Source organism: Doryrhamphus excisus, linkage group LG7 (genome assembly GCF_037039965.1).
Source record: "Doryrhamphus excisus strain RoL-2023G ecotype Guam linkage group LG7, RoL_Dexc_Guam_v1.1, whole genome shotgun sequence".
Taxonomy (NCBI): Eukaryota; Metazoa; Chordata; class Actinopteri; order Syngnathiformes; family Syngnathidae; genus Doryrhamphus; species Doryrhamphus excisus.
Window position 1 is genome coordinate 19,803,001 of NC_136363.1, and position 24,933 is coordinate 19,827,933.

General features: G+C 39.7%; 3 protein-coding genes and 1 long non-coding RNA gene across 5 annotated transcripts; 3 read left to right on the forward strand and 1 right to left on the reverse strand.

Moving 5' to 3' along the window:
- The first annotated feature begins 503 nt into the window (after nucleotides 1-503).
- On the forward strand, nucleotides 504-3,676 carry fitm1 (fat storage inducing transmembrane protein 1). 2 transcript variants are annotated; one of them, XM_058059561.2, is made up of 2 exons: nucleotides 504-1,462; nucleotides 2,547-3,676. In XM_058059561.2, the coding sequence occupies exons 1-2, from the start codon at nucleotides 1,245-1,247 to the stop codon at nucleotides 3,184-3,186; spliced, it is 858 nt and encodes a 285-aa protein (XP_057915544.2). In that variant the 5' UTR covers nucleotides 504-1,244; the 3' UTR covers nucleotides 3,187-3,676. The 2 variants fall into 2 exon arrangements, with proteins under 2 accessions (XP_057915544.2, XP_078648488.1); XM_078792362.1 differs by lacking the exon at nucleotides 504-1,462 and adding an exon at nucleotides 1,476-1,849.
- On the reverse strand, nucleotides 3,280-7,345 carry psme1 (proteasome activator subunit 1). Its single transcript, XM_058059563.2, has 11 exons — nucleotides 7,126-7,345; nucleotides 6,855-6,887; nucleotides 5,914-5,976; nucleotides 5,729-5,839; nucleotides 5,614-5,659; nucleotides 5,347-5,444; nucleotides 5,034-5,102; nucleotides 4,892-4,959; nucleotides 4,768-4,822; nucleotides 4,588-4,674; nucleotides 3,280-3,477 (listed from the first exon to the last, which is right to left on the reverse strand). The coding sequence occupies exons 1-11, from the start codon at nucleotides 7,162-7,164 to the stop codon at nucleotides 3,397-3,399; spliced, it is 750 nt and encodes a 249-aa protein (XP_057915546.2). The 5' UTR covers nucleotides 7,165-7,345; the 3' UTR covers nucleotides 3,280-3,396.
- On the forward strand, nucleotides 6,140-9,017 carry LOC144899566 (uncharacterized). Its single transcript, XR_013627802.1, has 3 exons — nucleotides 6,140-6,765; nucleotides 6,846-6,897; nucleotides 8,959-9,017. It is a non-coding gene; the product is annotated as an uncharacterized LOC144899566 (long non-coding RNA).
- Nucleotides 9,018-9,581: 564 nt separating this feature from the next.
- Nucleotides 9,582-20,479, forward strand: pck2 (phosphoenolpyruvate carboxykinase 2 (mitochondrial)). Its single transcript, XM_078792361.1, has 12 exons — nucleotides 9,582-9,747; nucleotides 9,840-10,062; nucleotides 13,223-13,426; nucleotides 13,497-13,681; nucleotides 15,581-15,651; nucleotides 15,727-15,862; nucleotides 16,134-16,321; nucleotides 16,395-16,557; nucleotides 16,649-16,864; nucleotides 17,917-18,054; nucleotides 18,240-18,335; nucleotides 19,659-20,479. Exons 2-12 carry the CDS (start codon nucleotides 10,031-10,033, stop codon nucleotides 20,126-20,128), a joined length of 1,899 nt encoding a protein of 632 aa, XP_078648487.1. The 5' UTR covers nucleotides 9,582-9,747; nucleotides 9,840-10,030; the 3' UTR covers nucleotides 20,129-20,479.
- The last annotated feature ends 4,454 nt before the right edge of the window (nucleotides 20,480-24,933 follow it).

Below are 24,933 nucleotides of genomic sequence, written 5' to 3' on the forward strand. Positions count from 1 at the left end.
TTTGCATTTTGTAAACCAACCCATGTAGATATATGCTCACAAATTATGTATTTTTAAAGACAAAATGGCCTCCATTTCAGCTTTGTGTTATAGGTGACAGTATATTATTACTTTTTCTCCACTGCTCATTTTTTCTATTTAAAATTTTAACAGGGCAGCACGGTGGTCTAGTGGTTAGCGCGCAGACCTCACAGCTAGGAGACCAGGGTTCAATTCCACCCTCGGCCATCTCTGTGTGGAGTTTGCATGTTCTCCCCGTGCATGCGTGGGTTTTCTCCGGGTACTCCGGTTTCCTCCCACATTCCAAAAACATGCTAGGTTAATTGGTGACTCCAAATTGTCCATAAGGTATGAATGTGAGTGTGAATGGTTGTTTGTCTATATGTGCCCTGTGATTGGCTGGTGACCAGTCCAGGGTGTACCCCGCCTCTCGCCCGAAGGCAGCTGGGATAGGCTCCAGCACCCCCCGCGACCCTCGTGAGGAAAAAGCGATAGAAAATGAATGAATGAATTTTTTAGCTTTTTTCCCATAATTTTTTTCCGGAAGTCATGTGCATCATGGAACTTGTAGTTGTCAGCCCACTACCATAACAAACTCTTTATTATACCACAAAAAAAACATATAATTATCTTAACAAAGCCTGACACAGATCTATGTTTACTTCTTCAACAACTAGCACCAACTTCCCAAAGTCATGTGAAAGTCATTTTAATGGCAGCGACACCATTAAAGCGCGCTAAAATTACACAGCTATTCCTCCGTAGTAATCAATCCCCTTTCATACAGAGGAGGCGTAACCAATGAATGGCATTTTTTTTGCAAATGAAAACAAGTTAATGGTGAAGAAGTTGCGCTAATGACTATTTTGTGCATGAGCGTCGGCGAGAAACGACAGCTGACAAAAAAAAAAAGCGTCGGTGACAAAACGCAGCTGCCGGCGGCGCCAAATGCATCTCCTAAATTAGCTTTTAACAGCTGACTCCAGAAGAAAGTGAAGTGAGTTGATGTGAATTAAGATGCATCGCGGGGATTCTTTTAAACTGCAGTTTAATGTCATGAAGGAGTTAAAGCAGGGCTGCACTCAAGGTTTAAGGGAGGAGGCGGGGCGGGCTTTAAGGGCAAAGGGGATGATGGGGGGGTGTATTTTTATAAACCATGTGCTCTCCTTCACACCTGTCGGTCTCATAGCACACAGTTCAAATCCATTCACACACACGCCACATTCAAGAAGAAGACTCCCAAGATGGTTTCAGGGCTCATCGTTCTGGCAAATTTTCTTCTCGGGCTCCTGAACGCCTCCCTGGTGTTCGTAACTAACCTCACAGGCAGAGTTGTGGGCAGCGAGGCGTTCAGGAGGCATTTCCACTTATTGTTGTCCACTTTGGTTCTGGTCGGGCCCGTGCTGAGTTTGTGGGTGTCCAAGTACAGCATCTTTGCAAACAGCAACCACTATCTTTACAGGTAAATCATATTATGTTACTATTTGAATATCACTATTTGTTGGCATTGTTATGAATGGAAGCTTAGCCTAGCTGCATGACTTATATATATGTATACAGTATATTGTGCATTTTTCACATCCATGTAAAAAAAATCTCTGTAAATACAGTATAATATAATTTGTTTTAAAGTTTGAAAAAAATGTGCTATTGGCTCATTTTAGTAGAAATGTAATAAAAATACATTACGTTTTTATGCACGTATAGTTTAATTTGGCGATAGGCTTATGTCTGTGCTGACTGGCTGGGAGGAGTCACGTGGTTTTTGCTACCAAGTCGCGAGCTACTGTTGCCAAATATGGTGCCATCCTTCCATGCGTGTATTGCTGTGTTTTGGGCCGCCGGGAAGGTGAAGCCAATCTTAATTGACTGTGTAGAATGTTTAACTTCTAGCCTACAGTGTACTGTTACTTGAAAATTACTGAAAATTATTTTTTATGTATAAACTTGCCTTTTCGCGCTCGCCCTTCTGATACTACGAGTCCCATAATGCATCGGAACAGCTAGTCGTTACCTAGCTGTCCGCGGTAACACTTATAAATGTTAATATAGCTCGTTTGAAATAGCCTGAAGTGGTAATTGTATGACAGAACTATAAATTTTCAACTACTAATTTAAGAAAATGACAGCGTTTATATTTGTTTTATTGTAATTGTGTCGGCTAGCTTCCGTTGCCACTCACTCGCCCTTCTGATACTACGAGTCCCATAATGCATCGGAACAGCTAGTCGTTACGGAGCTGTCCGCGGTAACACTTATAAATGTTAATATAGCTCGTTTGAAATAGCCTGAAGTGGTAATTGTATGACAGAACTATAAATGTTCAACTACCAATTTAAGAAAATGTCAGTTTATATTTGTTTTATTGTAATTGTGTCGGCTAGCTTCCGTTGCCACTCACTTCCTTATGTATGGCGGCGTTTGAGGGTCAAAAAGGGTGTAGTGAACCCGTGTCAATAAATAGACTATTCGTTTTCTTAAATAAATTTTGTGGTTTCAAAGCACTTAATAAAGAACATTAACATGTACTCATGTCTACCAAACAGGAAGTTCCTCAGTTCAACTTGGGGTTGGACTTGTACCCTAACAAGTTCTTTCATCATCCTCCTGTCCCTCTCAGCCCATCACTCAGCCTCCCTCTGCCTCCGCCACCTCTCTCGACTCGGCCTCTCAGGCCTGCTTTGGTTGGGATGCCAGCGTCTCCTCACATTGCTGGAGGACGCCGCCGGGACCTGCTATGAGCCCGTCCTCCATGGCCAGGAGAGCTCTGCAAACTCTGCACAGCCTTTGCTGCTCCTCCACGAAGACCAGACTAAAGCCTCCTGCCTTAACGCCAAAATGCTTTGGAGAGGATATGAAGTATCCCAGGATGTTCTCATTCTCTGCTTGTGCTGCCTCTTGCTTGTGGAGGAGCTGTCAGTTTTTGGACATCACCTCAAACAAAAGTTCCCCCACGGAGGCCCGCTGAGGTTCATTTTCCTCCTCTGTGTGCTTCTTCTCGCCGTCTGGGTGTTCCTGCTACTGTGTGTGCTGGCACACTTCCCAAATTTCCCCGCACAGCAGCTGGGAGGAGCTCTGGGCTACCTAGGATGGAGAGGCCTCTATCAAGGATGGTTCCGACTCAAACCAAACTGGCACTGTCCCGGTCTGCCTGGAGTCGAGATTTCACCCAGCACAGCTAATTAGGATGCTCGCTTGCAACCGCAGAATTACTGTCATGAAATCATGGAGTTCGATTCCCAACGTATCCCACCAGACAACTGATTATGACGGACAGAATGCAAGAAATCCTCTTTTATTTTGTCATGTGTTGGAAAAGATAAAGAAGAAAAGCGAAGATACACAATGGCAGTGCGGCCCGTTTTGTACTTCCTTCACCTGGCACGGTTACTCATGTTAGTAGATGAGCGCTTTGCAGTCTCCCCGAGGCCTCTTAATTTTGGCGTAGTTCTTGGTGATGATGTCATAGAGTGCCGCCTAAAAGAGGAACACAGGCGTCAGAGTCACAGATCTTTTTTGCACTCTGTCTTAGTAGTGCACTCCTGTTATATAGAGGATCTTTGGCTAGCCTTTTCGCAGCAGAGCACTCCTGTCGTATAAAAGGCGGGACAAAAATGATGCCTTACAATGAAATTATTTTTTTTTCGTTTGGTTGGTGGCCACCACAGAGGGAAGGTGATGATAACCATTGAACAGTAAATTTAACTTATTGAAATAGGCTCAGTGCAGTTAAGATTACTTCATTACATAAACAAATGAATGACACAAATGTAAATACAATAATCCCTCGTTTATCACTTTTAACTGGTTCGATCCTAAGTAGAATGCCTTATTTAAAAATGCAATATTTGTGTAGTTATACCATAGAAAATCAGTTTATGACCTTCTATGTATATTTTTTAAATATTAGAGCACTCTGAACTTGATATAGCACCCCTATTGTCACCTTTACACACATATTACTAATCTGTGAAAATAAGCCATTAAAGAGATAAATACGACCCGTGCTGGTGTGTGTTTCAATAAATGTCTTACAGATATGTGGACAGGAAGTGACATCAGCGATTCAGAATTGGGTTTTAGCTGGAGTAAGACTGGCACTGTCTGCCAGCACAGCTAATTAGGATTCTCACTTGCAACAGATAATTATTATGTTGTTATTTTTGTGTGATAAAAGCCTGTCGTTAGCGATTAATTCTAGTGCATGTTACTAGTGACACCTAGTGGCAGCCCATCAGTATTGATATGCCTGAAACTGGTTTAATTAAAGTGGGGTACACCAATTGTAATGGGAGTGAATGATGTGAAAGAGAAACAATTTGCGTCTAACACTCACAATTACGAGTGTGAATTTTTATTTTTGCATTATTTCCTATGGGAAACATTGTTTTGAAGAATGCAGTGCATCATACTGAAAGATCATTTTATGTTGCTAAATAAGGTAACATCTCTGAGTGTGATGCAGCAGACAGTAGCGCCATCATCTCCCTACCTCTAAAAGTGGATCTAATGCAAGAGCACGCAGTTTTAATGGTGTGTGTGCATGAACGCGGCGGTTAATAGAAGGCAGCTGTAGCGCTTACTTACATATGTGGCGCAGATGTCCAGCACCGTGAGGCGGAGCTCAAAATACTGAGTCTGGTCCAATTCGTGAACAAGCTCCCTGTAGTCTCCCTGGAGAACACGACACGATGCTTTCATGGTATGGTTTAACTTGAACTAATACAAAATAGCACATCCAGTAATTCCACGACATAAGGTACTGACCACGTGGGGTGTTTTAGATGCTTTGGCAACTGCATCCCCTCTCTCGCTGTAATACCTGCAAACAATGTGTTGTGATACACTGGTAAGCATAATATAGCAATTATGCTAGTAGAGGCGCCCTTACTTTGAAATCTGAGTCTGGAATCCCTCGATTTTGGTGCGTGAGCTTGTCAATATCTCAAACACTTTTTCCTTTGAATGAAGAAAAAAAATAATTGTTAAAAAAAAAAAAAAGGAATTTAAAAGAAATATGAACTGTAACGAACCTGCACTGCTACTCCGAAGTTGTTGCCGTCTTCAATTTTGGGGATTTGGAGTTGTATCCACATAGAAACCTGCAATTCATTGTGGGAGTGAATGGTTGTGTACGCTTTCATACGTTGCTGGAAGTACCAACAATCATGTGCTATGGCTATCATCACGCTTTTTCATTCCTGGTACCCGTCACAAAATAACACAGGAAAGCTAACAAACAATGATGTAGCTCTTTTAGTTGCCTTTCAAAATAATGCTTACTATGTTAGTGTTGATTGAAGGGTTATTTTTTTTTTCCATCCACAACTAAATGTCAGGACTAACCGTGTTGAGCTTCTCTTTCAGCGTCTGGATCTGAGGCTTGACTTCTTGTAGGAGTTTCTCCACTCGTTCGTTGCAGCAAATGGGACCACAAGGAGGGCCTGGTGCAAGAAAACATCCCCCATGTTGATTAACGTAAGGTAATCAAGAGCTTATTTAAAATAGAATATGTTCATGGTTACTAATAATGACAACAACAACTGAGTCATATCGTTATTGGAATCCTGTGGTCGTGCTTGATTTGTAAATTTCCAGCTTGACATTACTCACCTGAATCCTCCTCCTCTTCCTCCTTCTTGTCTTTCTTCCCCTCCTTCTATAACAAAAAGACAACACATCAAAATGTACATTTAATGATGCAATTATCCAAACATGAACTCCTTACCTTTTCCTTCTCCTCCTTCTTTTTGCGTTTGGCTTCCTCCTTCGCCGGATCCGGCATCGGGATATCCAGCGGTGCCTTCAGGGACGTCACGTCATTGCCGCTAAAAGAGGACTGAATTCGAAAAAGCCTCATTTTTGGGTATTCGGTGTCATATTCATACGTCTAGCAATCATGTAAACACAAACCTGCAGCAGCATCTGCAGCTCTTCAATCTTCTGGGGGAAAAATGTTGAGACCAGTTCTTCCGCCTTTATTTACCACGAAAAGAAGAAAAATGTTTTACAATTATTAATTTTTATTTTTTTGACAGCTTTGGACATTTTGTCAAATCTAAAAAAAATATATTAAAAAGCCACAATATACTTTTTTTTTACATTTTTACACACTGGATTATGTCAGTAGCTATTTGAAAAGAATAGGAATAAATGTAAAACTTTATGGTAAATCTTAAATGAATATAGTGATTTAAATTAGAAATACTAATGACTTATATTACTAATAATAGCTCTAATGTTTCTTCATCACCTCTTTTTGGAGCAGGTGCGCCCTCTAGTGGCATATATCCCCTACTGCTTTCTCTTTCTCTTAGTGTATCTACAGGATGGGTGAGTATACTGCAATTTTTTATATCGTCCTGATAGCAAGTACTATATACAAGGCCAGTATTGCCAATAGCGATATTAGTTTTACTTGAAAATGTTCATGATTATTGAATGATTTAATGATATTGCCTTTAATTTGTTTAAACATATTTTAGGCACTACAAATGTATATTGTAAAAGATCGTGGTAGATACTAAAATCATCTAAAATCAACATTAAATTTAGGGAATTACATTTTTAAACTATATTAATTAATTTTTTGATTTATGTATTAATAGTTTAAATGTTAGGAATATTTTTAGGGTTTAGTTAAAAAAAAACAACTAAAAACAATACGTGTTTCTTCTTCTGTTTTTCGTCTCTTCCTGCTTTGGCAGCGAGTGCGCCCCCTAGTGGCCGTCTATCCGCTACTACTGTCCGTTTCTTTATCTGCAGGTTAAGTTTAGTTGTGGAATCCCAGTAGCATAAAAACATACAACAGCAAAAAGTAATATAACAAATATGTTTTCCAACAGGTCTGTTACCTCCTTGGTGAGCTTCTTGGAGAAGTCATCCACCTGCAACGAGGTAAGATCATGTCATGTAAAAGTATCTTTATTGTGTCACTGCGTGGCTACCATTACACAACTCAAACGGCTCGCATTACATGACCCCTGCTGTGTAGCTGTATAAACATTTAGCAACAAGTTGTCTCAAATGAGGTGCAGTTTTACAGTATTTCAAAACATCCAAATCACATTAATAATAATAAAAATATATATATATATATATACGGCATTTATAGGTATAACTCACCTGTTGCTTCGCCTCGATGCTAATATCCATAGCAGCCATGGCGCTTCCAAACTCAGACCCACTGAACACGAAATTTTAAATTAGTCGATATTTAAAGTGAGTGTTATTAGAGAGAAGGAAAATCCCGACCCTTCTCGGAAATTCAACGCCACACAAAAGGAAAGCCTCAATTACTCAGCAGTAAAACTGAAAACGAAAGTTTTACGAAAATAACTTCCGCACTCCACCCCCCGGTGCATTCTGGGACTTGAAGTTCTAGCGCCTGTAATCGCTTTTTTACGACGTTGGTGTCGGTTTTCCCAGGGGGAATTATTCAAAAATGACCTTTTACCTGTTTATAGAAAATACTAAAACCAAACCAATGTAGTTTATTGATAAACACACATTTATTTGGTGAATATTTTGTCAACTACAAAGAGGACTACAGTCAGAGTATGTTAATAGATTATTTAATAGATTATATATATATATAAGTTTTTATAATTATTTATTTATAATTATTATAACTAAAATATATGAATATATATTATTATATTATATATTATTTAATATATATTTAATATATTCATAGATTATATATATTTAATTATTTATAATATAATTAAAATATATTAATATATGATTTAATATATTATTAGATATTATTTAATATATATAATATATATTTAATAGATTATTTCAAACACATTGTTTACAGCTTCATAATTTAGCATGTTTTTGTACTAAGTACTAATAGTTTCTTCACTTCCTGTGTACAAAATCTAGCAGTTTATTTATTACCCTTCTTATTTTATATATTTATATGCTCTGTAGCTGTGTAGAAGGTACTTAAAGATGCATAAAGACAAATATACACACAATGTTATGCTTAAACTCATTCACATGTGAGCTATCAGGCGCTGTCACATGGTGTCTTTCACCTGGGGGTCTGCTGCTGCTTTAAACAAACAAACGAACAAAAAAAAAGCTGTCGGCACCTCCCGCTGACAACAGTTATTGAACGTATCACATGCAGATTATTTAAATGGTAACATCACTCATAAATCCTGTACTGAATATCACAAATTGTAGTATTTGTAATAATATTGAGGTGAATAATAGAGCATAGTTTCTATGATTGAGTAGAAGACTAACTTAACTTGAAATAACATGTTTGCATGCACACACGCGACACATCAATAAGTCACTCATTAAACGTGTGTTATTATTCATGTAGGGACCCAAAGGGCAAAGGTACCGTGCTTGTTTGCACTGCAGCAAGAGGACCATTTTTTGTTGATTCTTTGATTTGATTAAGCTGTGTATTCAAACTCTGTAGCCGATAGTTAGTCCCGCGTGTCACTGTCGCCGCTTAGCCCAAAGGTCGCACACACTGGGTTGTTTTTCCTCCTCGCTTGCAAGTAACAAAGACATGCAAAAGTGGCTCGACGTGATTTGGTTAAGCACATGCCGAGCGGGTAGTCATGTGCATTTTATGCTGTGACAAACCAGTTATGCACGTCTTTATTGCATTTATTTTTAATTGATAATTACTACTTAAAACAGTCATTGGTCAGTCTACATTGCAGACAAGCACATGTCAGTTTACATGCTAGTCATCGATAAAAGTACAAAGTAAACTTAATTTACTGGTTTCTGCCAAAGATGCGAAAGAAAGAGTTTTTTACATTATTTGTGAACTGGAAGCCATTTTAGCACCATCTTCTGACCAGACATGCTGCGTGCTTATCTCTCATGTGCTGTATAAATTCTTCTGTCTGCCCCCCCCACCCCCACCCCATGCATTTCCTCTCGCTCTCTTAACAACACTTTTTTGGGATTTTAATTCAGCAGCTCCAGGCCCCCTTGTTTTAGCAGCAGCTTAAACAACATGACTTTACAGTAGCACAACACCACAAGTAAATCAAGATCATATTATTAGGCCTAAATATGCAACAGGTATGAATATGATTATTACTATGGCATTGCTACTATGAATGATAATACAGTAATATAGAAGTATAAGTAGGGGTGGCCTTTTAAGCGTCTATTGCATTAAATATAAGTTATCAACAAGCTAAAGTCTCTGCTGAGCATTACAGTAGAGATACAGCAGAAAAATATTAAATAGCAAAAAAAATGGGGTCATATAAATCATCCATTTATTGTTTTAAAGCAATTGAGACAAAATTGAGTGCACTACTTTTTCTCACCAGCGGAGGCGCTGTTGATTCGACTTCAGCTTCCCATTTAAAAACGTCTTTCTAAACAAACACACACAAAACAGCAACACACCTAAATACCAATGCAATTACTTGCATGCTTGGAATGTAATCAACTATTTAAAAGTTTATTTCGTTTTCTTTTTTTCCACTTTGCGTCTTGTTTTTCAACACGTCATGCATCTATTTCCGGGTTCTGCCTCCATGCTATTTGCAGGCTCCTTCTGTACATCTGTACTGCTGCTGTTCCTTCTCCTGCTGCTGCTGTTGTAGGAACTCTGGAGACTTGCGTCAGCCGCACCGCTGCTTTGGAGAACAATAAGAGCACAACTTGCATGGAAGTCAACTTTTTGAGTATTTTTTTTTGTCCCCCTGCGGAGGAAACCCAGCTGTACGTCATCCGGGTGAATGAAAACAGCCGGTGCGTTTAAATGTTTGAAGCTCCGGTCTGACTTTCCCCAAGTTATTTATCTACCTATCTATCTATCTGTCTGTCTATCTATCTACCCACAGGGTTGACTTTAACATCCACCGTGCTGCTGACATCAAGGTGTCCGTGTGAATGTCCACGCTGAGCAAAGTGCAAGGTCCTCTCTCCGAGCACAGATATGAAGAGTGACTAGCTCGAAGCCGCTGCCTTTCGATAGCTTCCATGCGCCTTCACTTCGTTTGACTCATTTTTGTCGACTTTTCTGCCGCCGAGGATGTCTTGTCTTATTCTGGGAGCTATACGAAGGTAAGCGAATTCGACTTTTTTTTTTATGACGTTCTGTCTAACTTTTTTTTTTTTGCGAACCTTTTGATGCATTTAACAGACTCAGAATATTACCCTGAACGCCTCATTCGCTTCAATATAGTCTCACTCAGCATATTCGCTTTTAAGGACCCACTAAAGTAGTGCGTCCTTTTAAGGACCCACTAAAAGTAGTTGGGTCCTTAAAAGCGCTGTTTTCCAGTCGAAAAGGATTAATGATCGCGTTTTCCCAGCATATTCGTAAGAAAGGCAGGTTTTGCCCGTTATATAGAGGATCTTTGACTAGTGTTTTTACAGTAGGTGCTTAAAAACAGCAGCACTTTCCTTTCATGGTGTATAAATAATCTTTGACCTTTTAGTAGGTCCTCTTTGACGAGTTTTCTTGTTATATAGAGGATCTTTGACTTGTGTTTCTGCACAGTCTTTAAAAAGAGCAGAACTTTGTCATACTGTATACATGATCTTTGACTAGCAATTTTTAGTCGGTCCTTAGAGAATTTTTAATCATGTGTCCTAAACACGGCAAGGTTCTCCTGTTATATAGAGGATCTTTGACTAGTGTTTTTACAGTAAGTGCTTATCTATAGATGCTCTATATGACAGATTTTTGGTGTTTTTAAAGAGGTTTTAAACCTCTGATGTCATTTCCGTGGCCATATTTAACCCTTTACTGTGAAATAGTGTATTCCCCATCCAATGTCGTCGTTGTTGTGAAGTGTTGAGGACAAAGTGTTTTGACATCTTACTTGGCAGTGAGCTACAATGCAGCTTGAAACTTGTTAAACCAGAGAGAAGGTCTTTTGAATGCCAAATAACAGCAGTTGGTTGCTCCCAGAGAAGGTGATATGAGGACATTATTATTTCTCTTTACTGCTTCCTCCCTGCAAGCTTTGTGATGAAAGTAAATGTTAGCCTTGTGTGTGTGTGTGTGTGTGTGTGTTTAATGACAGGAAACTCCTGATGTTCCTGTCATTTTTGTGGTTTGTTTTTCTGCATGTCTATTTGCTCTGTGAAGTGAACATTGTGCCCCATTGATAAGAGTACCTTATTTCCTTGCCTGATTTGGTGATGCGTTTAAGGTCGGTGCATGGCGAGGTTTAGATTTTCTCTTTGGGTCATCTCCCACACTTGCGTAATATAATGCACACATTGTCACAGCATGTATCGTTTCTGGCTCTATGGTTATCATCAAATAATAATAATAATAAGTATTATTATGGCTGCACGGTGGTTACAAGTGGTTAGCACACAGGCCGCACAGCTAGGAGACCCAAGTTTGATTCCACCCTCGGCCATCTCTGTGTGGATCTGTGCATGCGTGGGTTTCTTCTCGCATTCCAAAAAAAACATGCTAGGTTAATTAGCGACTCCAAATTGTCCATAGGTATGAATGTGAGTGTGAATGGTTGTTTGTCTAGATGTGCCCTGTGATTGGCTGGCCACCAGTGTACCAGGGTGTACCCCGCCTCTCGCTCAAAGACAGCTGGGATAGGCTCCAGCACCCCTGCGACCCGAATGAGAATAAGCGGTAGAAAATGAGTATTAAGTATTATTATTATTATTATTATGTGGTATGCAGTTAATTAAATCACTCCACAATGACTTATGTGATTTATAAATAGAATGTGGCTAAATGATAATGAATATTTGGTTGAAGAGTTGTGTAAAAAAAAAAAACAAAACAAAGATCGCCCTACTCCAAGTGCTAGGCGTGGCCATTGACAGGAAACCACAAGCATTAACACAGAACAACCTGCTTTGCAACCTGTAGACAAAACAAGCGCTGGAATAAACACGACAGGCTTCTCCTTTAGTCTCTCATTGTTTTGCTGTACAGGGTTCACCAGCAAATGCACGCTCATCATTTTTTTTTTTAAACAAGCGGCATGTCGCCCATCATCACCTGTTCAGGGCTAGTTTGAACCCTGAGGGCTGCCACTGGGATGCTTTTTTTCCTCTCACAGCCTCTGTTTTTGTTATGGAATATATATATTAATATGAACCGGTATTTTTAGGGTTACATTTTTCTTGTAAATTCATGAATTTATTCTCATAATATTCCATTTTTTTTGTATTATTATGATTGTTTATTTAATTCTTAGGGTTTTTTTTCTTGCAATTTTACAACATGAATAATACAAGAAAAAAATCCTAATACAAAATCGTACAACATTTTTCTCCTAAATTTACAATTTTATTGTTGTAATTTTTACAGGTTTTTTTTAATTGTAAATTTACAAGTTTATTTTCATAATATTCCGATTTTTTCCGACTTTTCTCTTGTAATTTTTATGAGTTTTTCTTGTTAATTTTGACTTTATTCTAGAAATATTACGACAGTACAGTCTGAAATAATACCAGAAATAACATGACATGATACAGATGACACGTTGTCATAAATGTCAGACTATTTTTTTAGTGTTTATCGTGACCTCATCATAATATTATGAGAATAAAGTAATGAATACGACTGAGAAAAAAAAAAATCATAATACATGACACGTAATCTTACTAAGTTTTTTTGTAAATTTTAATTAAATAAAAATATGACTTGTCTCGTAATATTCCGATTTTTGTCTTGTAATTTTTAGACTTTATTCTTGTAATAATACAAGAATAAAATTGTAATTAATATGAGAAAAAAAACTGTTATACATGACACAATATTGCAAGTTTTTTGGAGTGGTGTGTATACACCGTACATTACAAGGATTATAGTACAGATTAATTCATACTCTGCACAGCACTATGTAGATGTGTCATTTATGTATGGAGCCTGACCCGCTTTGTTATGTGTATTAATCACAAACACACACACACACACACACACACACACACATAAACAGCCATTTGGCCAGCTTTGGATGTTATCTCAATGTACTTTATTCTTCTAATGTGTCTTTATTAGCTCAGCCCAGAAGCTTCTTTAATTAACATACATATGAATATTTATGCGACTCATTCATTTTTAAATAATATTTATTTGATCATTTTCCACATTAATTTAAATTAATTTAAATTAAGCGCCATCCTTTCTCATTTAATCAGACTGGCCTGAAGAACTGTACAGTACATAGATTGTCTATTTAACAGATTGTCCTGCCCTCTAACACTCAAAGATCTACTGTATTTCTCATTTCAGAAAGGGGACCAGTGTCGGGGTCCGGTCCCTAGCCTCCATCCCCTCGCTGCCCCCCGCGGTGGCAGAGTTTGTCAAGGGCGCGGTGGACGAGTGCAAGCCCAGCGGCGTGCATGTAGTGACGGGGACGCCGCAGGAGACGGCCGCCATCCTGGCAGGCCTGGAGAAGGAAGGGATGGTGAAGCGTCTCCCCAAATATGACAACTGGTAATGAACGTAGATCCCGTCAATAGACTTGATTGACATCACACGGCTCATTTGCTGGCGTCTTTGACAGTTGGCTGGCGCGTACGGACCCAAAGGACGTGGCCCGGGTGGAGAGCAAGACGGTGATCGTGACCAAGAACCAAAGGGACACCATCCCCATCCCTGCTGGGGGGGTGAAGAGCCAGCTGGGCAGCTGGATGAGCGAGTCGGACTGGCAGAAGGCGAGAGAGGACCGCTTCCCTGGATGCATGGCAGGTAAGTTGGCCAACTTGTGTCAAGAAAACCTGAGTACTTTTACACAGTACTTTCATTTGATGTGATTACCATATGCAGTATACAAGAATAGCAACAAAGAACGCACATGTAAAAAAGTCACCAAAGCCCCTTTCACACAGTTTTGGGTAAGTAAGTAAGGACACAATACAGTGTCAACAATGTCAGCCGGCAATTTTCAGACTCGGGGTAGTCTAGTATCTGAACCGCTTGTGTAAAACTGTTTTGGTAATCCGTTGCTAGGTTCTGTGTAAAAGGCTAAGGAACTCTGTGAGTACCGTTAGTAAGTAAGGACACAATACAGTGTCAACAATGTCAGCCGGCAATTTTCAGGCTTGGGTAGTCTAGTATCTGAACCGCTTGTGTAAAACTGTTTTGGTAATCCGTCGCCATGTTGCTAGGTTCTGTGTAAAAGGCTAAGGAACTCTGTGAGTACCGTTAGTAAGTAAGGACACAATACAGTGTCAACAATGTCAGCCGGCAATTTTCAGGCTCGGGGTAGTCTAGTATCTGAACCGCTTGTGTAAAACTGTTTTGGTAATCCGTCGCCATGTTGCTAGGTTCTGTGTAAAAGGCTAAGGAACTCTGAGTACCGTTAGTAAGTAAGGACACAATACAGTGTCAACAATGTCAGCCGGCAATTTTCAGGCTTGGGTAGTCTAGTATCTGAACCGCTTGTGTAAAACTGTTTTGGTAATCCGTCGCCATGTTGCTAGGTTCTGTGTAAAAGGCTAAGGAACTCTGTGAGTACCGTTAGTAAGTAAGGACACAATACAGTGTCAACAATGTCAGCCGGCAATTTTCAGGCTCGGGGTAGTCTAGTATCTGAACCGCTTGTGTAAAACTGTTTTGGTAATCCGTCGCCATGTTGCTAGGTTCTGTGTAAAAGGCTAAGGAACTCTGAGTACCGTTAGTAAGTAAGGACACAATACAGTGTCAACAATGTCAGCCGGCAATTTTCAGGCTTGGGTAGTCTAGTATCTGAACCGCTTGTGTAAAACTGTTTTGGTAATCCGTCGCCATGTTGCTAGGTTCTGTGTAAAAGGCTAAGGAACTCTGTGAGTACCGTTAGTAAGTAAGGACACAATACAGTGTCAACAATGTCAGCCAGCAATTTTCAGGCTCGGGGTAGTCTAGTATCTGAACCGCTTGTGTAAAACTGTTTTGGTAATCCGTCGCCATGTTGCTAGGTTCTGTGTAAAAGGCTAAGGAACTCTGAGTACCGTTAGTAAGTAAGGACACAATACAGTGTCAACAATGTCAGCCGGCAATTTTCAGGCTTGGGTAGTCTAGTATCTGAACCGCTTGTGTAAAACTGTTTTGGTAATCCGTCGCCATGTTGCTACGTTCTGTGTAAAAGGCTAAGGAACTCTGTGAGTACCGTTATTTCCAGCGTGTTAGCAACCACTTTTTACTTTGAACTTTGAACCTTACGGCTAATTTATGGCTACATTCTAATCTTATGACATCTCCTGTACTTCGGAAGTACTACTAATTATATCAATACGCTTGCGAGTCAGTGAGGAAACGGTAGCCAATCATGATGAGCTTGAGAAACATGAGAAATGTACAGTTTAATGTCTGAGCAATGCATTTATTGGCGAATGCGGGCACTGCGATGACATCAGCCTCTTTCTGGCAGGCTTTTTTTATGCAGCTTATCTATTATCTTGACAGATGATAATGAGTTCTAAAATGTTAAAACTTGTATTGGTACTTGTATTGTGTATTTATCATGTATGTATATATGAGTGTTAAGTTGCTATGTGATGAATTTAATGGATATAATATATGTACAAATGTGTTTTTTTTTCTCAAAATGTAGCGGGTTCTGCTTGTACACTGAAATTTACAGAATTGTTGTTTTCCTCCACTCTCCAGGCCGCACCATGTACGTGATTCCTTTCAGTATGGGTCCAGTGGGTTCCACTCTTGCCAAATATGGCGTCCAGGTACATATTTTACATTTTTTTTCAAGGTAAAATTGCTGTCAAATGAATAAAAATGTTGGTATCCTTCCTTTTAAGGTGACGGACTCGCCGTATGTTGTAGCCAGTATGGGCATCATGACTCGTATGGGCACGCCTGTTCTCAATAAGCTGGCGGAGGGAGTGGAGTTTGTTCGTTGTCAGCACTCTTTAGGACGACCGCTTCCACTGAAAGGTACGCAACACAACACAACACGGGACATACCTGAAGTGTGTATTGTAGTAATTTGTAGGATGTTCCTCAATGTAGAGATAATGGACATGTGTACTTCTAGCTCAATGCATAGAAATAAGTCAAGTATCGGTGAATTATTATGCATGTTTCTGATTTAAACGTTGAACTTTGCACACATTACATAAGACACGTATCCAAATTTGTGGCTTTATTTATTGTTGCTAATGTCCAAGATTGTTTTGAATGGTATTGATTCTCTTCCTGGTGTCAGCCCCTCTGGTGAACGCGTGGCCCTGCAACCCAGACAAGGTGCTGATCTCCCACCTGCCGGACACCAGGCAGATCCTGTCGTTCGGCAGCGGCTACGGAGGAAACTCCCTGCTGGGGAAGAAGTGTTTCGCCCTACGCATCGCCTCCCGCATCGCCAAGGATGAAGGCTGGCTGGCGGAGCATATGCTGGTAAGGATGGACACAAAAGTGAGGTAAACAATAAGAGATGGGGGGGATGACTTTTGAAATGTTCCCTCCTCAGATCCTGGGCATCACCAACCCTCAGGGAGTGAAGCGTTACGTCGCGGCGGCGTTCCCCAGCGCCTGCGGGAAAACCAACCTGGCCATGATGAAGCCGTCTCTGCCAGGCTGGAAGGTGGAGTGTGTGGGGGACGACATCGCTTGGATGAAATTCGACAACCAAGGTGAGAAGATTTGAACCTCTTCGCCTGGCTCTATTTCATTTCACTTTTAATTTCTCTCTTTCTCCCCCCACCCCCTCCCCCCCAACTGCAGGGAAGCTGAGAGCAATCAACCCCGAGAATGGTTTCTTCGGCGTGGCTCCGGGAACCTCGGACAAGACCAACCCTTACGCCATGAGCACCATCGCCAAAAACACCGTGTTTACCAACGTTGGTGAGACCAGTGATGGCGGCGTGTGGTGGGAGGGCTTGGACCCCCCTGCTCGTGACGTCGCTTTGACCGACTGGCACGGCAAACCCTGGAACCAAGGTGTTATCTCTCTCTGACGTTCATTCTCCTCAAAACACTAAACTTAAATTAACTTATCTTAGATTATATTAACTTATCTTAACTTTGATTAGATTAACTTAGATTATTTTAGATTAAATTAACTTAGATTAACTTAACTTAAATGAACTTAACTTAGATTATCTTAGATTATATTAACTTATCTCAGATTATCTTAGATTAACTTAGATTATCTTAAATTACCTTAGATTAACTTAACTTAGATTATATTAACTTATCTTAACTTAGATTATCTTATATTAACTTATCTTAACTTAGATTATCTTATATTAAATTAACTTAGATTAACTTAGATTATCTTAACTTAGATTATCTTATATTAGATTAACTTAACTTAGATTATCTTAGATTAACTTAGATTATATTAACTTATCTTAACTTAGATTATCTTATATTAACTTAGATTAACTTAAATTAACTTAGATTAACTTAAATTAACTTAATTTAGATTAACTTATATTAAATTATCTTAACTTAGATTATCTTATCTTAGATTATATTATCTTATCTTAATTTAGATTATCTTAGATTAACTTAGATTATCTTATATTAAATTAACTTAACTTAGATTATCTTATCTTAGATTATCTTATATTAACTTATATTAACTTAACTTATATTAAATTAAAGTTAAACTTTCATCACCTCAGGCCAAACCATTGAGACTTTGGAACCTTTATCAGGGTTTTCTGAATGACGCAGATTTGATGTTTGCTCAAGATCAACGTCCACCTGTTGAAATGACAAACATACAAACACGCTATGAACACGGGTCCATAGGCTGTAAGCAGTGGGGTGGCCAACCATGACCAAGAGATCAGAGTAGAGCCGATGCTCCTTCACATCGACAGGAGCCATAGACGACATGTCCTTGAACACCTCCCAAACCAGGTGGCCAAGACATATCACCTGGCTCCTCTCGATGTGAAGGAGTGGCGGTTCCACCCTGAAGAAACCCCCTCCCCAGTTACCTCACAGTTGTCTTCCGCTTTTCCTTTCCTGGTTGTCAACAGGAAGTGGCACTCCTTGCGCCCACCCAAACTCCCGCTTCTGTGCGCCGGCTGCTCAGTGCCCCATCATCGACCCGCTGTGGGAGAGCGAAGAGGGCGTCCCCATCGACGCCATCATCTTCGGCGGTCGCAGGCCGCAGGGTGGGTGCCCGCTCGTTGTTGACGTCACGTCTGTGACACTTCAGTGTCCGCAGATCTGCAACACATACACGAGAGCATAATATTAATAAAGTTGTCATAATATTATGAAAAACAAAGTTGCAATTTTAATGAAAATTACTGCAGATATGGGTGAAGATAAAAAATATTTTTTTGGATCTCACCAGGAGTTCCTTTGGTGTACGAGTCGTTCAGCTGGCAGCACGGCGTGTTTGTTGGCGCCGCCATGAGGTCAGAGGCCACAGCAGCTGCTGAGCATAAAGGTACACTAGCGCTATTTTTTTGGGGGGGGGGTTGCAATCTTTATTTTGCCCATCATTCTCAATCCTTATGTGAAATATGAATATATATTTATTTCCCTTTTCTTAGTATTATAACGTGAGAAAGTAAGTTACAATGCATGTCGTTGGGACATGATGTATAGGAAGGCATTTTTTTGCATGTTTTCGAACTTAATATCATGTCCAAAAATGCCTTAATACAGTAAGGCTTTTTTGTGCATGTTTTTGGACGATATTAAGTCCAAAAACATGCAAAAAAAAAAGCCTTACTATAGTAAGGCATTTTTGGACATGATGTATAGTAAGGCTTTTTTTTGCATGTTTTTGGGCATAATAATATTATGTCTGAAAACATGCAAAAAAAAAGGCCTTACTATAGTAAGGCATTTTTGGACATGCAAAAATAAATGAAAAAAAAAGCCCAAAATCATGCAAAAAAAGGCCTGGACATGATGTATAGTACAACATTTTTTTTTTCATTTTTTGGACATGATTTTGGGCTTTTTTCCAATTTATTTTTGCATGTTCAAAAATGCCTTACTATAGTAAGGCTTTTTTTTTTTTGCACGTTTTTGGACATGATATTATTAAGTCCAAAAACAAAATGCCTTACTATAGTAAGGCATTTTTTTTGCATGTTTTGGACATGATTTTGGGCTTTTTTTCCAATTTATTTTTGCATGTCCAAAAAATGCCTTACTATAATAAGGCTTTTTTTTTTGCATGTTTTTGGACATGATATTATTAAGTCCAAAAACATGCAAAAAAAAAGGCCTTACTATAGGAAGGCATTTTTGGACATGCAAAAATAAATGAAAAAAAAGCCCAAAATCATGTCCAAAACATGCAAAAAAAATGCCTTACTATAGTAAGGCATTTTTTTTGGACTAAATATCATGTCCAAAAACATGCAAAAAAAAAAGGCCTGGACATGATGTATAGTAAGGCATTTTTTAAAAATTTTTTGGACATAATTTTGGGCTTTTTTTCAATTTATTTTTGCAAAAAATGCCTTACTATAGTAAGGCTTTTTTTTGCATGTTTTTGGAATAATATAATGTCCAAAAAAAATGCCTTACCATACATCATGTAAAAAAAAAAGCCTTACTATACATAATGTCAAAAAAATGCTTAATATAAAAAAATGCCTTACTATAGTACGTCCAAAAACATGCATAAAAAAAGCCCAACTATGCATGATGTCCTGAAAAAGCCTTACTCTACATTTACAAGGATTGTGAATGATGGGCAAAAAAGTGTACTTTCCCTTTAAGGCCAGCCATACTTAGCAGATGTTCTTACCAGGCAAGGTGATTATGCACGACCCGTTCGCCATGCGACCCTTCTTCGGCTACAACTTCGGCGACTACCTCTCTCACTGGCTGAGCATGGAGAACAGAAAGGCCCCCACTCACCTGCCCAAGATCTTCCACGTCAACTGGTTCCGCAAGGACCCGGCGAGCGGCGCCTTCCTCTGGCCGGGCTTCGGCGAGAACGCCCGCGTGCTGGAGTGGATCTTCAAGCGCTGCGGCCGAGGGCGGGACGACGAGGCGGCCAAGAAGAGCGCCATCGGCTGGCTGCCGCAGGATGGCGCCATCGACACCCGGGGCCTGGGTGGCGGTGTGGACATGGGCGCCCTCTTCGACGTGCCGCGGGACTTCTGGCAGAACGAGACCAAGGAGCTGAGGGCGTACTTCAGCCAGCAGGTCGGGGCCGACCTTCCTACCAAGGTGGAGGCTGAGCTGAAGGCTCTGGAGGACAGGGTGCACAATTAATAGCCTGCATGACGCCGCCGCCGGGTGGGACTTCTCACACTAAACACTACGTCGACCACAACTACCATTGCTTACTTTTCATGGGTGGAAAGCTTAGCAACACCCCTGGCCGAGTGTCTGTGTGTGAAACCCCACCCAGCGGCACTTGAGGAGGAGAAGACAGGAAAAGCTAATAATCAACAATGCAATACCTCTCTTGTGTACTTGATAGTAATTCCAACGTGGCTGCGTAGTGCTCCACGTTAGCACCGAGGATGCTAACGTTTACAAGCTGTACCCCAGAAGGCATCTGCAGGATTTGTAAAAAAAAAAAAACACCAAAGTAAACCTTTAGGTCCAAATATTTTTCATCGACTATAAAACAGCAGCAATGTCAGAGTGCATTCCTTTTTTTGTCTTTTTTAAGTAATTTCAGGTGATGTTTCTATGCAAATATGTGAAAATGTTGGACCGAAAAGAGTTTCTTCAGGTATTTTTAATATTTGTATTTCATTTGTATTGCAATGAATGAATAACTTAAGTGCCTTTTATCAACTTGTTCATGTAAAACTAATGGGTCACACAATAAAAAAATCATTTTTAAAGAATCAATTGTCGGTGTCTTTCCTAAAAATGTCCAAAAAATTATTAAAATGCGTTACTATGCCCTTACTATTTATTTTATTTTTTTCAACTTGCTGAAATTTTTTTAGAAAAAAACGTAAGGGGTTAGTATGGCGTTTTTTTCAATTTTTTCAACTTGCTGAAAATGCACTTTTCTGGTCAAAAAGACACCGGAAACCTCACACACACTCAACAGGGGGCCCAGAAGGGAACAAAAATGGCATAAAATGCCAAAGTTTGAGGGTGTTGATTTTTGAAAAAAACGTAAGGGGTTAGTATGGCGTTTTTTTCAATTTTTTCAACTTGCTTCTAAAGCACTTTTCTGGTCAAAAAGACACCGGAAACCTCACACACACTCAACAGGGGGCCCAAAAGAGCCCAAAAATGGCATAAAATGCCAAAGTTTCAGGGTGTCAATTTTTGAAAAAAACGTAAGGGGTTAGTATGGCGTTTTTTTCAATTTTTTCAACTTGCTGAAAATGCACTTTTCTGGTCAAAAAGACACTGGAAACCTCACACACACTCAACAGGGGGCCCAGAAGGGGAAAAAAATGGCATAAAATGCCAAAGTTTGAGGGTGTCGATTTTTGAAAAAAACGTAAGGGGTTAGTATGGCGTTTTTTTCAATTTTTTCAACTTGCTGAAAATGCACTTTTCTGGTCAAAAAGACACTGGAAACCTCACACACACTCAACAGGGGGCCCAGAAGGGGAAAAAAATGGCATAAAATGCCAAAGTTTGAGGGTGTCGATTTTTGAAAAAAACGTAAGGGGTTAGTATGGCGTTTTTTTCAATTTTTTCAACTTGCTGAAAATGCACTTTTCTGGTCAAAAAGACACCGGAAACCTCACACACACTCAACAGGGGGCCCAGAAGAGCCCAGAAATGGCATAAAATGCCAAAGTTTGAGGGTGTCAATTTTTGAAAAAAACGTAAGGGGTTAGTATGGCGTTTTTTTCAATTTTTTCAACTTGCTTCTAAAGCACTTTTCTGGTCAAAAAGACACCGGAAACCTCACACACACTCAACAGGGGGCCCAAAAGAGCCCAGAAATGGCATAAAATGCCAAAGTTTGAGGGTGTCAATTTTTGAAAAAAACGTAAGGGGTTAGTATGGCGTTTTTTTCAATTTTTTCAACTTGCTGAAAATGCACTTTTCTGGTCAAAAAGACACCGGAAATCTCACACACACTCAACAGGGGGCCCAAAAGAGCCCAAAAATGGCATAAAATGCCAAAGTTTCAGGGTGTCAATTTTTGAAAAAAACGTAAGGGGTTAGTATGGCGTTTTTTTCAATTTTTTCAACTTGCTTCTAAAGCACTTTTCTGGTCAAAAAGACACCGGAAACCTCACACACACTCAACAGGGGGCCCAGAAGGGAACAAAAATGGCATAAAATGCCAAAGTTTGAGGGTGTCAATTTTTGAAAAAAACGTAAGGGGTTAGTATGGCGTTTTTTTCAATTTTTTCAACTTGCTTCTAAAGCACTTTTCTGGTCAAAAAGACACCGGAAACCTCACACACACTCAACAGGGGGCCCAAAAGAGCCCAGAAATGGCATAAAATGCCAAAGTTTGAGGGTGTCAATTTTTGAAAAAAACGTAAGGGGTTAGTATGGCGTTTTTTTCAATTTTTTCAACTTGCTGAAAATGCACTTTTCTGGTCAAAAAGACACCGGAAATCTCACACACTCAACAGGGGGCCCAAAAGAGCCCAAAAATGGCATAAAATGCCAAAGTTTCAGGGTGTCAATTTTTGAAAAAAACGTAAGGGGTTAGTATGCCGTTTTTTTCAATTTTTTCAACTTGCTGAAAATGCACTTTTCTGGTCAAAAAGACACCGGAAACCTCGCACACACTCAACAGGGGGCCCAGAAGGGAACAAAAATGGCATAAAATGCCAAAGTTTGAGGGTGTTGATTTTTGAAAAAAACGTAAGGGGTTAGTATGGCGTTTTTTTCAATTTTTTCAACTTGCTGAAAATGCACTTTTCTGGTCAAAAAGACACCGGAAACCACACACACACTCAACAGGGGGCCCAGAAAAGAACAAAAATGGCATAAAATGCCAAAGTATGAGGGTGTCAATTTTTGAAAAAAACGTAAGGGGTTAGTATGGCGTTTTTTTCCATTTTTTCAACTTGCTTCTAAAGCACTTTTCTGGTCAAAAAGACACCGGAAACCTCACACACACTCAACAGGGGGCCCAGAAGGGAACAAAAATGGCATAAAATGCCAAAGTTTGAGGGTGTCGATTTTTGAAAAAAACGTAAGGGGTTAGTATGGCGTTTTTTTCAATTTTTTCAACTTGCTGAAAATGCACTTTTCTGGTCAAAAAGACACCGGAAATCTCACACACACTCAACAGGGGGCCCAAAAGAGCCCAAAAATGGCATAAAATGCCAAAGTTTCAGGGTGTCAATTTTTGAAAAAAACGTAAGGGGTTAATATGGCGTTTTTTTCAATTTTTTCAACTTGCTTCTAAAGCACTTTTCTGGTCAAAAAGACACCGGAAACCTCACACACACTCAACAGGGGGCCCAAAAGAGCCCAAAAATGGCATAAAATGCCAAAGTTTGAGGGTGTTGATTTTTGAAAAAAACGTAAGGGGTTAGTATGGCGTTTTTTTCAATTTTTTCAACTTGCTTCTAAAGCACTTTTCTGGTCAAAAAGACACCGGAAACCTCACACACACTCAACAGGGGGCCCAAAAGAGCCCAAAAATGGCATAAAATGCCAAAGTTTGAGGGTGTCAATTTTTGAAAAAAACGTAAGGGGTTAGTATGGCGTTTTTTTCCATTTTTTCAACTTGCTTCTAAAGCACTTTTCTGGTCAAAAAGACACCGGAAACCTCACACACACTCAACAGGGGGCCCAGAAGGGAACAAAAATGGCATAAAATGCCAAAGTTTGAGGGTGTCAATTTTTGAAAAAAACGTAAGGGGTTAGTATGGCGTTTTTTTCAATTTTTTCAACTTGCTTCTAAAGCACTTTTCTGGTCAAAAAGACACCGGAAACCTCACACACACTCAACAGGGGGCCCAAAAGAGCCCAAAAATGGCATAAAATGCCAAAGTTTGAGGGTGTCAATTTTTGAAAAAAACGTAAGGGGTTAGTATGGCGTTTTTTTCCATTTTTTCAACTTGCTTCTAAAGCACTTTTCTGGTCAAAAAGACACCGGAAACCTCACACACACTCAACAGGGGGCCCAGAAGGGAACAAAAATGGCATAAAATGCCAAAGTTTGAGGGTGTCAATTTTTGAAAAAAACGTAAGGGGTTAGTATGGCGTTTTTTTCAATTTTTTCAACTTGCTTCTAAAGCACTTTTCTGGTCAAAAAGACACCGGAAACCTCACACACACTCAACAGGGGGCCCAAAAGAGCCCAGAAATGGCATAAAATGCCAAAGTTTGAGGGTGTCAATTTTTGAAAAAAACGTAAGGGGTTAGTATGGCGTTTTTTTCAATTTTTTCAACTTGCTGAAAATGCACTTTTCTGGTCAAAAAGACACCGGAAATCTCACACACACTCAACAGGGGGCCCAAAAGAGCCCAAAAATGGCATAAAATGCCAAAGTTTCAGGGTGTCAATTTTTGAAAAAAACGTAAGGGGTTAGTATGCCGTTTTTTTCAATTTTTTCAACTTGCTGAAAATGCACTTTTCTGGTCAAAAAGACACCGGAAACCTCGCACACACTCAACAGGGGGCCCAGAAGGGAACAAAAATGGCATAAAATGCCAAAGTTTGAGGGTGTTGATTTTTGAAAAAAACGTAAGGGGTTTGTATGGCGTTTTTTTCAATTTTTTCAACTTGCTGAAAATGCACTTTTCTGGTCAAAAAGACACCGGAAACCACACACACACTCAACAGGGGGCCCAGAAAAGAACAAAAATGGCATAAAATGCCAAAGTATGAGGGTGTCAATTTTTGAAAAAAACGTAAGGGGTTAGTATGGCGTTTTTTTCCATTTTTTCAACTTGCTTCTAAAGCACTTTTCTGGTCAAAAAGACACCGGAAACCTCACACACACTCAACAGGGGGCCCAGAAGGGAACAAAAATGGCATAAAATGCCAAAGTTTGAGGGTGTCGATTTTTGAAAAAAACGTAAGGGGTTAGTATGGCGTTTTTTTCAATTTTTTCAACTTGCTGAAAATGCACTTTTCTGGTCAAAAAGACACCGGAAATCTCACACACACTCAACAG

Coding starts and splice junctions, on each gene's coding strand:
- fitm1 (XM_058059561.2), top strand. CDS start 1,245: ATGGTTTCAGGGCTCATCGTTCTGGCAAATTTTCTTCTCGGGCTCCTG. Junction 1,463..2,546: donor AGCAACCACTATCTTTACAG/GTAAATCATATT, acceptor TCTACCAAACAG/GAAGTTCCTCAGTTCAACTT.
- psme1 (XM_058059563.2), bottom strand. CDS start 7,164: ATGGCTGCTATGGATATTAGCATCGAGGCGAAGCAACAG. Junction 5,840..5,913: donor AGCTGCAGATGCTGCTGCAG/GTTTGTGTTTAC, acceptor TTTCGAATTCAG/TCCTCTTTTAGCGGCAATGA. Junction 4,675..4,767: donor CATCTAAAACACCCCACGTG/GTCAGTACCTTA, acceptor CGTGTTCTCCAG/GGAGACTACAGGGAGCTTGT.
- pck2 (XM_078792361.1), top strand. CDS start 10,031: ATGTCTTGTCTTATTCTGGGAGCTATACGAAG. Junction 13,682..15,580: donor CTTCCCTGGATGCATGGCAG/GTAAGTTGGCCA, acceptor TCCACTCTCCAG/GCCGCACCATGTACGTGATT. Junction 16,865..17,916: donor CGGCAAACCCTGGAACCAAG/GTGTTATCTCTC, acceptor GGTTGTCAACAG/GAAGTGGCACTCCTTGCGCC.